The sequence below is a fragment of the Cyrtonyx montezumae genome, unplaced genomic scaffold (genome assembly GCF_038088225.1).
Source record: "Cyrtonyx montezumae isolate F1298 unplaced genomic scaffold, pur_monq_1.0 scaffold_12, whole genome shotgun sequence".
Classification (NCBI taxonomy): Eukaryota; Metazoa; Chordata; class Aves; order Galliformes; family Odontophoridae; genus Cyrtonyx; species Cyrtonyx montezumae.
Window position 1 is genome coordinate 4896987 of NW_027071848.1, and position 13989 is coordinate 4910975.

Here is a 13989-nt window from a genome sequence, read left to right on the forward strand (position 1 = left end):
CCCTGCGTGGGTCCCGCGGCCGCCTCGGGCCCTGCTGCCTCCGGCTCCTCGGAGAGGTGAGAGCCTGCTGCGAAGCGAGGAAGGGTTTCCAAGTGAAGGCCTCGGTAAGGTAGGAGGCTGAGGGTTGAGGAGAGCCGGCGGTGAGGGAGGCTCCAAGCAAGCGTGGCCTGAGGAGTGACGGCTCGTAGGTAACAGCGATGCTGTCGGGCGGAGTGCGGGGCCGCGCGGAGCTAACGCAGTGCAGGTGTGGTGCTTTGTGCGTGCCACGTGAAAAAAGCACTGGAGGTTTGTCCTCACGCGTGGCACTTTCTCCTTAGTAGCATTTAGAAGGCTGCGTAACCAGAGTACTGCTGAGGGGTTGTGTGAGGAGCCAGATGGATGTGAGCTGACCGTCAGCAAGGGCTTTTTGTTGCCGTTTCCCTGCGGTTTTGCTGCGATGAAGGAAAGTGAAGTTACCGGGTCGGGCGCTGAGCTGTCTGTGTTAAGCTTAAAGCACGTGTTGTTGCTTCCAGGTCTCGCTGCCACGCTCCCTAGGACTTCGTATGATGTCAGGAGAGTTGAAATCACTCCCCTGGAGCAGAGGAAGGTAACTTTTGACACTCATGCCTTAGTGCGGGATCTGGAAACCCACGGTAAGTGGAAACTGTGAAGGCATCCAAAGGAAAGCTTTAAGTGCTATTGCTTGGAGTGTGATCAGTTCTCCCCACACCACTGCTGTGTGTTTTGGAAGCCTCTAGCAGAGAGAAGCATGTGCTCTGTAACCGTACAGACTGTTAGGGTAGCTCTGCCTCTTTTGTAGCTGTAGGTTACACTTACATAGCATCTTCCCCTCAGGGAACATAATACATTTAACATCCTTTCCATGTTAATGCAGTCCCTGAAGAGCTGTGGGTTGGCTGGTTAGCACCAAGTCCATCCTTTCTGATGGAGCTTCACTAACAGTGTAGAAGAATATTTGTTTATGCAGAAGCTGGCCTCAGCTCCATTGCTTTGGTGCTGCCACAGTTCTTTTGTGGGAATAAAGAATTACAGTCCTACCAGTAGTAGTATAAGTACTTAGAAGACTCCCAGTAGTCCACCAGCAAGGAGCTTTTTGGGTTTCTTTGTTTTTTAATGCATGTCAGACTTGTCAGCATGTGGTTCCCTACGTATCTTCTGGAACTGTTTCTGGAAACTGATGTTGTATTTGCCACTTTCCTCAGGCAGCCAAGACAGCACGTTAGATGTTTCTTACCCCAAGTACTCATTCAGCTATTTCTCCTTGGAGGTCCTTTAGAACTGAGTCTGATGCTGCTGCAGTGTGTTACTCAGTTTGTTTGTTCTGTAACTGCTACAAATGCTGTGGTATCACAGTGATGGGGCTTTGAAGGAAAAAACTGTGAATGCCACGAAACTGAGAGATTCTTTTAATGTCTGTCAGACTTGCTGCAGGCCTGAGTTTTCAGTCTCAGGTCTCTTAGATGTGTGAAGTTCTTCATGTTTTCTAAACATCCATGTGGGAAAGACAGTTCCTAACAGTGAGAACAAAATGAGATAGCAAAATCCTAAGTAATCCTGAAAATGCAGGGGAGCTGAAGCAATGCAGTTACACCTCAGTGGAAGGCAACTCGTAAATTTTGCATAGTTTTTTTTAGCAGTGCAGTGTTGCAAGGCTTGATAGTTCCAATAAATCAGAAGGGAATGGTGTCCTGTGTCTCTAAATAGTTTAATTTGAAAGGATTTCTCAATGAAAAGTTAACTGATCCCTGTTTATGAAATGGAGCAGTTGAAATGTAAGGCATCAGTGAGATTGCTGGAAGGAAACTCTCAGCACGGAGTCAGATTTGGCCAGTTTGACAGCTGATTCCTTTCTCTATGCTTTCTCTTTAAATGCTCTGAAATTGCACCAAGGTACCAACAAAGTGTCATTTTTATCTTCAGCAAGCAAAAATCATGCAGTCTGAATTCATTCTGCAGGCAATGGATGCACCAGTTTTTAAATCAGTTTTGCATGTCCTTATACCTCTGTAGAAAACTTTCATTATGTGTAGACTTGTCTTCCAGTTCTATTGTTCTGTAGGATGCAGCACTCGAGTGTCCAATTTGTTATGCAGTTCTTGCTCTCCCCCTCACCCTGCTCTCTGACATGATCTGAACGTGTCATCCTTCACCTGCTTTTCAGGTTTTGCAAAAGAACAAGCAGAGACCATCGTATCTGCATTAATAACCCTGTCAAATGTCAGCTTGGAGACAGTTTATAAGGACATGGTTACCCAGGCTCAGCAGGTAACGTTTATTTACAGTGTATATACACAGTGTTGTATAAGGACACTGTTTGCATATTTAAAAGATGAGTGCAGCTCTCCGTCATACCATCAGTTCCTTTCTGAGATGGGTTTCTCTGGGTTTCAGAGTGATACTGAGTGTCAGTATCTCACAGAAGTGCTTTCTGAATGTGGCCACGTGGTATAGACATAATACAGAGACTGCTTCGTTAGAGCTCTGACGTGAAACCAGACTTGGAACTGTGCTTTACAGCAGTTGAAGAGAAATGCAAGGAAGATGCTCTGTATTTGTCCTACTTCCTTATTCATAACCTGTAGCTATTATTAGAGCTGTGCACTGCATTTCAGTCTACGAAGTTACAGCTGTCTGTAAGTTATATCTGTTATGACAGCAGAAAGTGTCTGGGATGTGGGCAGAGGCACCACCATGTGGTCATGCAGTGCTGAACTGTTACTGCAGCCCCCAGTGACTGTCATTCTCCTTACCCAGGCCTGACTTAGGTGGAGTTTAGGCCCAGGAAGCGTTCCCACAGGGCAGGGTGAACTCAAGAAGAGATTTTAGCCATCCAAATATCACCTGTGGCATGTCACTTGCCCTCAGGAACGGTGTGCAGGCTGTGGCTTGCTTGGTTGCTTGTTTACACCTGGCTGCTCTGGGCTGATCAACAGCTCAGCCTGTGCTCAAGCAGAGCGTTCAGTTGTCTCCTTCATTCAGAGTCACATCTGTGATTGTACCTGCAGGCAATGATTCAATTAAGTAGCGTGGCCCCTCTCCTGAGGTGATGACAGTTTCATTTTAACACATTGACACAATAAAAAGTTTAGCTGCTCCCTGTAGGCTGGGCACCTTGGCCAGCACAATAAAGCTCTGGTATGCAGTATTGGTTTTAATGATTAGTCACAAAGGCTGTGCAAGCTGAAATTATGTGCCATTCTTCAGGGAGTTAATGCAATTAAGTGTTGATTGCTGTTTTATTTAAACTGTGGAGTTCTATTTGCTCAGGTTTTTATTTTACTGCCCTTTATGCTTAATGGAATTTACATTTTTTTCTGTGAGTCTCAAAAAGAAGGCAAGAACTTGTGTCTTTGTGTTTTCCATCAGAGGGAAGCTTAGATGGGATGAAGGGAGTGAGCTCCTTGGTGCGAGCACCCCTGAAGTTCTTCCAGAAATGGTGAAAACTTTGTGTTGAGTGGAATAGACTCAGACATCAGAGGAAGTACAGACAGAGCATATTTTAAGGAATTTAGTTCAGTGTAGGATCTGAGAAATCCTGTTAGCTGAAAGCAGACTCTTCCATGCTAAACAGCAGGGCTTTCTTCTGCCACTTCAAGGAGTACTGCTTTCAGGATTCTAAACTTCCATTTCTTCCTTAATGTTGTTTTTTGTTTTAACTCTGTAGTTTATAAGCTGTTTATTGTGGAGAGTCTCCCCATGCTTATGCTTGGCTGCAGCTAATTTCCTAATGTAAGACCTGAAAATCCCTTCCTTTGCTTATCAGGCAGTTTGGAACTTAACCGTTGGCATATTTCATTGTTTCCAAGGAAATAACTTTGCAGCAGATCATGGCACGTTTGGGCTCCATTCGAAAAGATATGGTCATCCTGGAGAAAAGTGAATTTGCAAACTTGAGAGCAGAGAATGAGGTACTAATAAATATTTTTAATGAAGCATTCAATACCCCAAAATACACTACGATTTCCCTAGTGCACGTTTTTGGTGGTACAGAATATTTGATGTGGGTGCATTGCTGGATGCTGTTGTCAAAGTTGAAGTGTTTGTACATTACAGCTTCTGTGATCATACAGAAATATATTTTGCTTTATAAGATTTGCTTAATTCTTCTGAGGGGGAGGGGAAGAAAAACAGAATCATCTGTATTACTTAAGGGTGATTCTTGAAGTGTTGTCAACATTAACCTTACAGTGCAGGGAGAGTATTCAGGCATTCCTGTTATTTAAACTGGTGATATCTTTTAATTTTGCTGGACACCCATTTTGGTGTTTTTTTAGTCTCAGAATAACAGAATCATCACTGTATGTTTTTACAGCAATGATTTTGAGCAAAATTTCGAGCAGACTGTTTAACTAGAGCATACTAGTTAAGGTATTTAATTGAGAGCACATTGCTCTGTTGGGAGAAAATCACAGCAGTAATTACATGAACGCAACAGTAAAGCTTGCAGAGCTGATCCGTTTGGTCAGCAGTTTTGTGAAGCTATAAAATCTCTTTTCCTTCTCAGCTCCTAGAAAATGAAAATTGAACTAGATCAAATTAAGCAGCAGTTAATGGTAAGTAAACAGCAAGCAGGTATGCACTCACTCGTTTTGGGGAAAAAAACAGTTACTGTCATCAGCTTTATTTGTTTTAAAGAATGAAACCAGTAAAATCCAAGCAGACAGCAAGCTAGACATAAACCTGGAAAGGAGCAGAGTGACAGATATCGTAAGCTGATCTGTGAAGATACTGTTATGAGTTCTGTGTCATTTTCCTTCGCTACAGTTGTTAATTTATCTTTTATCTGCAGTTTACCGATCAAGAGAGGAAATTGATGGAAGCAACTACAGAGTTTCATAAAAAAGTAAGGGTTGAGTTCACTTATATTGAGCAGGATACAGTTACACTCTGGGTGTAACAGGACTTTCATGGAAGCAATAGATTTGTGTGTGATAAAACTTGTGCGTGTTCTGTGTGTTTATTGCCTGTGTCTGTGGGATGCACTAAATGCCATCCCTGCAGAGGATGACACACAAGCCTCATCTCTCACTTCCAGAGTGCCTTTGTGCAGTCTGTCCTTGGTGGGCTGTGCTCTGCCATGCTGCCCGTTCCAGCACTAACTGATGAGCTGGACAGCTGAAGCAGACTGTCTGGGTACCCACAGCCAAACAACCATTTCAGGGGCTGAGAGTCCTCAACTCCTTGAAGGCTGTGCAGCCTGAGGCTGCTGAGGGATGATTCCCATTTTCAGCATCACCTCCCTTTTCTGGATAAGGCTGATGAATTCTTAGACCTTTGTTTCGCAAGAATTTAGGGATGCTACTTAACGTAGTGGAATGTCTCCTTTAAGAGGTACATGATGTATTGCAGCTAAAATTCAGATCATACCCATTTTTCTGTTTTCCTGTCTTCATCTATAATCTACTGCCAGGATGGTGATAAGTGCTGCTCTGTGACTTCTAAAGTCATTCAAAAATTACATATCTTCATCGATGGATTGGAAATTTCTCTTTGTTATTGCTCATGGGATGATATTCCTGTTTGGTTTCTCAAACTGCTCAGAGCTTGAGAGCACCGTGGGATTTATGCCTTCTTTTAATGTTTCAGGATTCAAGTACCAACAGTGTTATTTCAGAGATCAGTAACAAAATTGACACTGAAATAGCTTCCATAAAAACAGTCATGGAATCAAATAAACTGGATACGATACGTTACTTGGCAGGTACGTGATGGGCACGGGGCTGAGTAGCAGGAGCTTAATTTGGACATGTCAAGTTCAAGACTTATTCAACATCGTGCAAAATGAATTCAAGGGTTGGGCAGAGTAGCAGCAGATAACTGGATTTGGGTGTTACGTCAGATATGTGTCGTTGGCTTCTCATTTTGTTCAGAGGAAAATCTGTTTAATTACATTTAACTGAGACCTGATACAGCCATCTCTCCCGTAATACCATTTCTGAGAGGTGGGCAACAGTAGTAAAAAATTACTGTAGTCTATTGTGTTATCCAGTCCTGAAAACATGGCTCTGCAGGCTGCTGAGTCTGACCTCCCATCTCACTGTCCAGGCAGTGCTGCTGTGGAGGATACCACATCTTAAACATCATTCCGTTACGCACCTGCAGCAATTGAGGACATTTAGGAGGCATTGAGTCCCCATCCTTCCATCTGCACGCAGTTAATTTCTTGTGTGTAGAATGTGATACAGTTTGGCATTCATCTCATTACTACTTTCTTTCTTTTAACAGCTTCGGTTTTCACTTGCTTGGCGATAGCACTGGGGTTTTACAGGTTCTGGAAACAGATGTGAACTGAATGGCCACATCAGATGTGGAGATGGTGAAGGGGCGGCCAGGCATTGCGCTGTAGATCACTGTGGTATCTCCAGTTCCAGTTTCCTTGTTCAGATTATTGTGCACTGACATGTTTTCTGACTGTAACACTAATATGGGGGAGAAGTTGGCAGATAATGGTAGTATTTCATTGTCCCCAGTTGAGTGATGTCTGTATTTCCTAAGACACGGTGTATTCAATCAGAAAGCATTCCCTAATGGGCTTGAGAATCAAGTTTCTTGTCTTCTATGACATTGCCAGCACTCATCTCCACTCCAGATGGAAATTCAGTATGCCTATGGAAATACTGGACTTCTGTTTCCAAATAGTATTAGTGATATGGGAGAACTGCAGCGGATTCCTAGGGATGTAGGGCATTGTTACAGCCATTGTACAGCCATTGTTACAGCCAAATTGTTATTGTACAGGCATTGTTACAGCCATTGTACAGCCATTGTTACAGCCAAAGGGCATTGTTACAGCCATTAAGCAGCAATGGCATAAATCTGCTACATCATGAGACAGACTTTAAAAATACATGGCTCTGAATAACCACAGCATGCTGTATTCTGTGGAAGTTGGTACAGAGCACAGCCCCAGGGCACAGGATAGCAGTTGCACTAGGGTAAAATGTGAAGGCCCCTTGGCTACAGCAGATTTGGAAGCAAAGTTGTCTCAGCTTGCAACATGTAAGCACAGTTACCCTAATGGCTAGCTGGGCTCATCCCACGCTGCCAGCGATTCAAGTCTTCCACTTTTAGAGAGGTTATAGCAGGACCCTGTGAACAGTTGCACAGCAGTGCAATGGTCAGAGCAGCTGTTAAGCAACAGGGCCTCACCGCTGGCTGGAGCTCTGACACAGCCAGCAGCAGCTGAGGCTGAATGTTCCTAAGAGCTGAAAAATGCAGTGTTGTCACAACATCTTGAGGCGATGTCTGAAAAGCCAGCTCTACTTGTCTCCAAACTCAGTATGTGAACTTCTCACCTATTGTCACATTTGATTAAACACGTGCATATATGTTTTCTGTCTCTACCTGCTGATTCAACCTGTCTGCCCCATCTTTGCTGTCAGTGAGCCTGATGCTTAAGGTGACATGAGACCAATTATTGAATTCAGCTGTTGCACACAGGAACACTGTATTACAGGCCTCCACTAACTCTATTTCCAGTCTGAGGTATGAGGGAGGAGAAAAAACCCTTTCTGAAGGAGAGTTCTGATGCAAAAGAGAGATCCTGCAATGCGTGGTAGCTGCTAGGATCTATGGCAGCTGGGGAATGAGGGGACAGCTCCTGAAGTCGCCACTCCAGTCTGAACTGGGCACTAGTTACCCAGCAACATGAACAGCCAGTCACCATGCAAGCAATCAAGGACCTTTCCACTCCCTCTTCTTAATAGGAAGAATTCATATTCTTCTCTGCCAGGGACAAAGAGAAACTGATAAGCCCTCAGGTCAGGATGCAGCAAAGGCTCACTTCAGTGTCCTGTTAACATACTCTCTCCAGTATTTCCAAGCACCACATCTCAGAATCTTAGCGACAACACGTACAAGCAGTGGGACTGCTGTCCGTCCCATACACCGGGAAAGGGCACCTTAGGGTGGCACTCACCAGAGGCAGAGCAGCGGGGCTGCGGGCTCTCCCCCGGCTCTCCCTGAGGCAGTGGAAGGCAACTCGTAAATTTTGCATAGTTTTTTTTAGCAGTGCAGTGTTGCAAGGCTTGATAGTTCCAATAAATCAGAAGGGAATGGTGTCCTGTGTCTCTAAATAGTTTAATTTGAAAGGATTTCTCAATGAAAAGTTAACTGATCCCTGTTTATGAAATGGAGCAGTTGAAATGTAAGGCATCAGTGAGATTGCTGGAAGGAAACTCTCAGCACGGAGTCAGATTTGGCCAGTTTGACAGCTGATTCCTTTCTCTATGCTTTCTCTTTAAATGCTCTGAAATTGCACCAAGGTACCAACAAAGTGTCATTTTTATCTTCAGCAAGCAAAAATCATGCAGTCTGAATTCATTCTGCAGGCAATGGATGCACCAGTTTTTAAATCAGTTTTGCATGTCCTTATACCTCTGTAGAAAACTTTCATTATGTGTAGACTTGTCTTCCAGTTCTATTGTTCTGTAGGATGCAGCACTCGAGTGTCCAATTTGTTATGCAGTTCTTGCTCTCCCCCTCACCCTGCTCTCTGACATGATCTGAACGTGTCATCCTTCACCTGCTTTTCAGGTTTTGCAAAAGAACAAGCAGAGACCATCGTATCTGCATTAATAACCCTGTCAAATGTCAGCTTGGAGACAGTTTATAAGGACATGGTTACCCAGGCTCAGCAGGTAACGTTTATTTACAGTGTATATACACAGTGTTGTATAAGGACACTGTTTGCATATTTAAAAGATGAGTGCAGCTCTCCGTCATACCATCAGTTCCTTTCTGAGATGGGTTTCTCTGGGTTTCAGAGTGATACTGAGTGTCAGTATCTCACAGAAGTGCTTTCTGAATGTGGCCACGTGGTATAGACATAATACAGAGACTGCTTCGTTAGAGCTCTGACGTGAAACCAGACTTGGAACTGTGCTTTAAAGCAGTTGAAGAGAAATGCAAGGAAGATGCTCTGTATTTGTCCTACTTCCTTATTCATAACCTGTAGCTATTATTAGAGCTGTGCACTGCATTTCAGTCTACGAAGTTACAGCTGTCTGTAAGTTATATCTGTTATGACAGCAGAAAGTGTCTGGGATGTGGGCAGAGGCACCACCATGTGGTCATGCAGTGCTGAACTGTTACTGCAGCCCCCAGTGACTGTCATTCTCCTTACCCAGGCCTGACTTAGGTGGAGTTTAGGCCCAGGAAGCGTTCCCACAGGGCAGGGTGAACTCAAGAAGAGATTTTAGCCATCCAAATATCACCTGTGGCATGTCACTTGCCCTCAGGAACGGTGTGCAGGCTGTGGCTTGCTTGGTTGCTTGTTTACACCTGGCTGCTCTGGGCTGATCAACAGCTCAGCCTGTGCTCAAGCAGAGCGTTCAGTTGTCTCCTTCATTCAGAGTCACATCTGTGATTGTACCTGCAGGCAATGATTCAATTAAGTAGCGTGGCCCCTCTCCTGAGGTGATGACAGTTTCATTTTAACACATTGACACAATAAAAAGTTTAGCTGCTCCCTGTAGGCTGGGCACCTTGGCCAGCACAATAAAGCTCTGGTATGCAGTATTGGTTTTAATGATTAGTCACAAAGGCTGTGCAAGCTGAAATTATGTGCCATTCTTCAGGGAGTTAATGCAATTAAGTGTTGATTGCTGTTTTATTTAAACTGTGGAGTTCTATTTGCTCAGGTTTTTATTTTACTGCCCTTTATGCTTAATGGAATTTACATTTTTTTCTGTGAGTCTCAAAAAGAAGGCAAGAACTTGTGTCTTTGTGTTTTCCATCAGAGGGAAGCTTAGATGGGATGAAGGGAGTGAGCTCCTTGGTGCGAGCACCCCTGAAGTTCTTCCAGAAATGGTGAAAACTTTGTGTTGAGTGGAATAGACTCAGACATCAGAGGAAGTACAGACAGAGCATATTTTAAGGAATTTAGTTCAGTGTAGGATCTGAGAAATCCTGTTAGCTGAAAGCAGACTCTTCCATGCTAAACAGCAGGGCTTTCTTCTGCCACTTCAAGGAGTACTGCTTTCAGGATTCTAAACTTCCATTTCTTCCTTAATGTTGTTTTTTGTTTTAACTCTGTAGTTTATAAGCTGTTTATTGTGGAGAGTCTCCCCATGCTTATGCTTGGCTGCAGCTAATTTCCTAATGTAAGACCTGAAAATCCCTTCCTTTGCTTATCAGGCAGTTTGGAACTTAACCGTTGGCATATTTCATTGTTTCCAAGGAAATAACTTTGCAGCAGATCATGGCACGTTTGGGCTCCATTCGAAAAGATATGGTCATCCTGGAGAAAAGTGAATTTGCAAACTTGAGAGCAGAGAATGAGGTACTAATAAATATTTTTAATGAAGCATTCAATACCCCAAAATACACTACGATTTCCCTAGTGCACGTTTTTGGTGGTACAGAATATTTGATGTGGGTGCATTGCTGGATGCTGTTGTCAAAGTTGAAGTGTTTGTACATTACAGCTTCTGTGATCATACAGAAATATATTTTGCTTTATAAGATTTGCTTAATTCTTCTGAGGGGGAGGGGAAGAAAAACAGAATCATCTGTATTACTTAAGGGTGATTCTTGAAGTGTTGTCAACATTAACCTTACAGTGCAGGGAGAGTATTCAGGCATTCCTGTTATTTAAACTGGTGATATCTTTTAATTTTGCTGGACACCCATTTTGGTGTTTTTTTAGTCTCAGAATAACAGAATCATCACTGTATGTTTTTACAGCAATGATTTTGAGCAAAATTTCGAGCAGACTGTTTAACTAGAGCATACTAGTTAAGGTATTTAATTGAGAGCACATTGCTCTGTTGGGAGAAAATCACAGCAGTAATTACATGAACGCAACAGTAAAGCTTGCAGAGCTGATCCGTTTGGTCAGCAGTTTTGTGAAGCTATAAAATCTCTTTTCCTTCTCAGCTCCTAGAAAATGAAAATTGAACTAGATCAAATTAAGCAGCAGTTAATGGTAAGTAAACAGCAAGCAGGTATGCACTCACTCGTTTTGGGGAAAAAAACAGTTACTGTCATCAGCTTTATTTGTTTTAAAGAATGAAACCAGTAAAATCCAAGCAGACAGCAAGCTAGACATAAACCTGGAAAGGAGCAGAGTGACAGATATCGTAAGCTGATCTGTGAAGATACTGTTATGAGTTCTGTGTCATTTTCCTTCGCTACAGTTGTTAATTTATCTTTTATCTGCAGTTTACCGATCAAGAGAGGAAATTGATGGAAGCAACTACAGAGTTTCATAAAAAAGTAAGGGTTGAGTTCACTTATATTGAGCAGGATACAGTTACACTCTGGGTGTAACAGGACTTTCATGGAAGCAATAGATTTGTGTGTGATAAAACTTGTGCGTGTTCTGTGTGTTTATTGCCTGTGTCTGTGGGATGCACTAAATGCCATCCCTGCAGAGGATGACACACAAGCCTCATCTCTCACTTCCAGAGTGCCTTTGTGCAGTCTGTCCTTGGTGGGCTGTGCTCTGCCATGCTGCCCGTTCCAGCACTAACTGATGAGCTGGACAGCTGAAGCAGACTGTCTGGGTACCCACAGCCAAACAACCATTTCAGGGGCTGAGAGTCCTCAACTCCTTGAAGGCTGTGCAGCCTGAGGCTGCTGAGGGATGATTCCCATTTTCAGCATCACCTCCCTTTTCTGGATAAGGCTGATGAATTCTTAGACCTTTGTTTCGCAAGAATTTAGGGATGCTACTTAACGTAGTGGAATGTCTCCTTTAAGAGGTACATGATGTATTGCAGCTAAAATTCAGATCATACCCATTTTTCTGTTTTCCTGTCTTCATCTATAATCTACTGCCAGGATGGTGATAAGTGCTGCTCTGTGACTTCTAAAGTCATTCAAAAATTACATATCTTCATCGATGGATTGGAAATTTCTCTTTGTTATTGCTCATGGGATGATATTCCTGTTTGGTTTCTCAAACTGCTCAGAGCTTGAGAGCACCGTGGGATTTATGCCTTCTTTTAATGTTTCAGGATTCAAGTACCAACAGTGTTATTTCAGAGATCAGTAACAAAATTGACACTGAAATAGCTTCCATAAAAACAGTCATGGAATCAAATAAACTGGATACGATACGTTACTTGGCAGGTACGTGATGGGCACGGGGCTGAGTAGCAGGAGCTTAATTTGGACATGTCAAGTTCAAGACTTATTCAACATCGTGCAAAATGAATTCAAGGGTTGGGCAGAGTAGCAGCAGATAACTGGATTTGGGTGTTACGTCAGATATGTGTCGTTGGCTTCTCATTTTGTTCAGAGGAAAATCTGTTTAATTACATTTAACTGAGACCTGATACAGCCATCTCTCCCGTAATACCATTTCTGAGAGGTGGGCAACAGTAGTAAAAAATTACTGTAGTCTATTGTGTTATCCAGTCCTGAAAACATGGCTCTGCAGGCTGCTGAGTCTGACCTCCCATCTCACTGTCCAGGCAGTGCTGCTGTGGAGGATACCACATCTTAAACATCATTCCGTTACGCACCTGCAGCAATTGAGGACATTTAGGAGGCATTGAGTCCCCATCCTTCCATCTGCACGCAGTTAATTTCTTGTGTGTAGAATGTGATACAGTTTGGCATTCATCTCATTACTACTTTCTTTCTTTTAACAGCTTCGGTTTTCACTTGCTTGGCGATAGCACTGGGGTTTTACAGGTTCTGGAAACAGATGTGAACTGAATGGCCACATCAGATGTGGAGATGGTGAAGGGGCGGCCAGGCATTGCGCTGTAGATCACTGTGGTATCTCCAGTTCCAGTTTCCTTGTTCAGATTATTGTGCACTGACATGTTTTCTGACTGTAACACTAATATGGGGGAGAAGTTGGCAGATAATGGTAGTATTTCATTGTCCCCAGTTGAGTGATGTCTGTATTTCCTAAGACACGGTGTATTCAATCAGAAAGCATTCCCTAATGGGCTTGAGAATCAAGTTTCTTGTCTTCTATGACATTGCCAGCACTCATCTCCACTCCAGATGGAAATTCAGTATGCCTATGGAAATACTGGACTTCTGTTTCCAAATAGTATTAGTGATATGGGAGAACTGCAGCGGATTCCTAGGGATGTACTGTGACCCAGGCTGTGACCTCACTGATGGGAGCCTGGTGCTTGTTCCTGTGTTTGATGGGTGGCAGCTTGGTCCTTTGGTTTTTCATAAAGATGTATGAAAACATAAACGTATGTACATTAAAAAAACACACTCCAAGGCCTTTTTCTAAAGAATCTTTGTTTTTTTTCTTAAGAAGCAGTTCACGTAAATTTAAAATCTGGTCTAGAACTGAAATGTTTCTATGGACTTATTTATTTTTAGTATCCCTTAAAATTTCTAGAAACCCAGAGGTCAGCAGAATGGGAGAACTTCTCTTCCTCCTTCCAAGGGGAAATGCCACTGTTGTCAGTGACTGTGGGCAGCCCTGGGACAGATAAGTGCTCTTACCTCCTCCCTTCGAGCAGTGCTGGGTATTCTCAGTAAACCTGTGTGTATTTTCTGGGGGTGGGATCTGCTTTGTGCCACTGAAGTGCTCCTTGTGAGCAGTCTGCGATGCTGTGGGACACGTGGACTCTCAGCTTCAGGGGCAGAGCCCTCTGCCCACAGCAGGGACTTCTTGAGGCACAGAGACAGGATGTGATGGGGGGATGCCTTGCAAAACTGAAGCAGTCTCATTTGGGGTACAAATGCCAATGCTTAGTTTGATTCCTTGTAATCCTGAATTACTCTTTGTTCAGAGTAAGCACTTTGTGGGCTACAGATGTTATAGTAGTGGGGAGTGGCAAGTTTTGAATTGCAGTTCTATTGTTGCTGGTATCCTGCAAATTCTTATATTCTGTGCATACATGACCTATTTAATGTGTACACTGAAGAAAATAAAATGGATTTCTTACATTTGCTGTCTGTGAGATTTGAATATGGATGACTGGACTGTACAAATGTGGCTTTTATAATGAGCACAGTGCTGTTTGAACACAGAGCACAGTAAGATAAGGCTGCTTTTTCTGCTGT

At 43.2% G+C, this 13989-nt stretch overlaps 2 protein-coding genes across 3 annotated transcripts; both read left to right on the forward strand.

The window, feature by feature from the left end:
• Window positions 1–548: 548 nt before the first annotated feature.
• LOC136044590 (coiled-coil domain-containing protein 90B, mitochondrial-like) lies at window positions 549–6313 on the forward strand. 2 transcript variants are annotated; one of them, XM_065729940.1, is made up of 7 exons: window positions 549–632; window positions 3807–3908; window positions 4512–4553; window positions 4636–4707; window positions 4790–4843; window positions 5587–5701; window positions 6226–6313. In XM_065729940.1, exons 2-7 carry the CDS (start codon window positions 3828–3830, stop codon window positions 6285–6287), a joined length of 426 nt encoding a protein of 141 aa, XP_065586012.1. In that variant the 5' UTR covers window positions 549–632; window positions 3807–3827; the 3' UTR covers window positions 6288–6313. The 2 variants fall into 2 exon arrangements, with proteins under 2 accessions (XP_065586012.1, XP_065586011.1); XM_065729939.1 differs by lacking the exon at window positions 549–632 and adding an exon at window positions 2164–2265.
• A 2224-nt stretch (window positions 6314–8537) lies between these two features.
• Window positions 8538–12687, forward strand: LOC136044606 (coiled-coil domain-containing protein 90B, mitochondrial-like). The gene is made up of 7 exons (XM_065729966.1): window positions 8538–8639; window positions 10181–10282; window positions 10886–10927; window positions 11010–11081; window positions 11164–11217; window positions 11961–12075; window positions 12600–12687. The coding sequence occupies exons 1-7, from the start codon at window positions 8619–8621 to the stop codon at window positions 12659–12661; spliced, it is 468 nt and encodes a 155-aa protein (XP_065586038.1). The 5' UTR covers window positions 8538–8618; the 3' UTR covers window positions 12662–12687.
• Window positions 12688–13989: the final 1302 nt, after the last annotated feature.

Excerpts from the sequence above, each read along its gene's own strand:
- LOC136044590 (XM_065729939.1), top strand. The coding sequence starts at position 2,245 with ATGGTTACCCAGGCTCAGCAG. Across the intron at positions 2,266-3,806 it reads TGGTTACCCAGGCTCAGCAG|GAAATAACTTTGCAGCAGAT; the intron begins GTAACGTTTATT and ends ATTGTTTCCAAG. Across the intron at positions 4,554-4,635 it reads AAATTAAGCAGCAGTTAATG|AATGAAACCAGTAAAATCCA; the intron begins GTAAGTAAACAG and ends TTTGTTTTAAAG.
- LOC136044606 (XM_065729966.1), top strand. The coding sequence starts at position 8,619 with ATGGTTACCCAGGCTCAGCAG. Across the intron at positions 10,928-11,009 it reads AAATTAAGCAGCAGTTAATG|AATGAAACCAGTAAAATCCA; the intron begins GTAAGTAAACAG and ends TTTGTTTTAAAG. Across the intron at positions 11,218-11,960 it reads CTACAGAGTTTCATAAAAAA|GATTCAAGTACCAACAGTGT; the intron begins GTAAGGGTTGAG and ends TTAATGTTTCAG.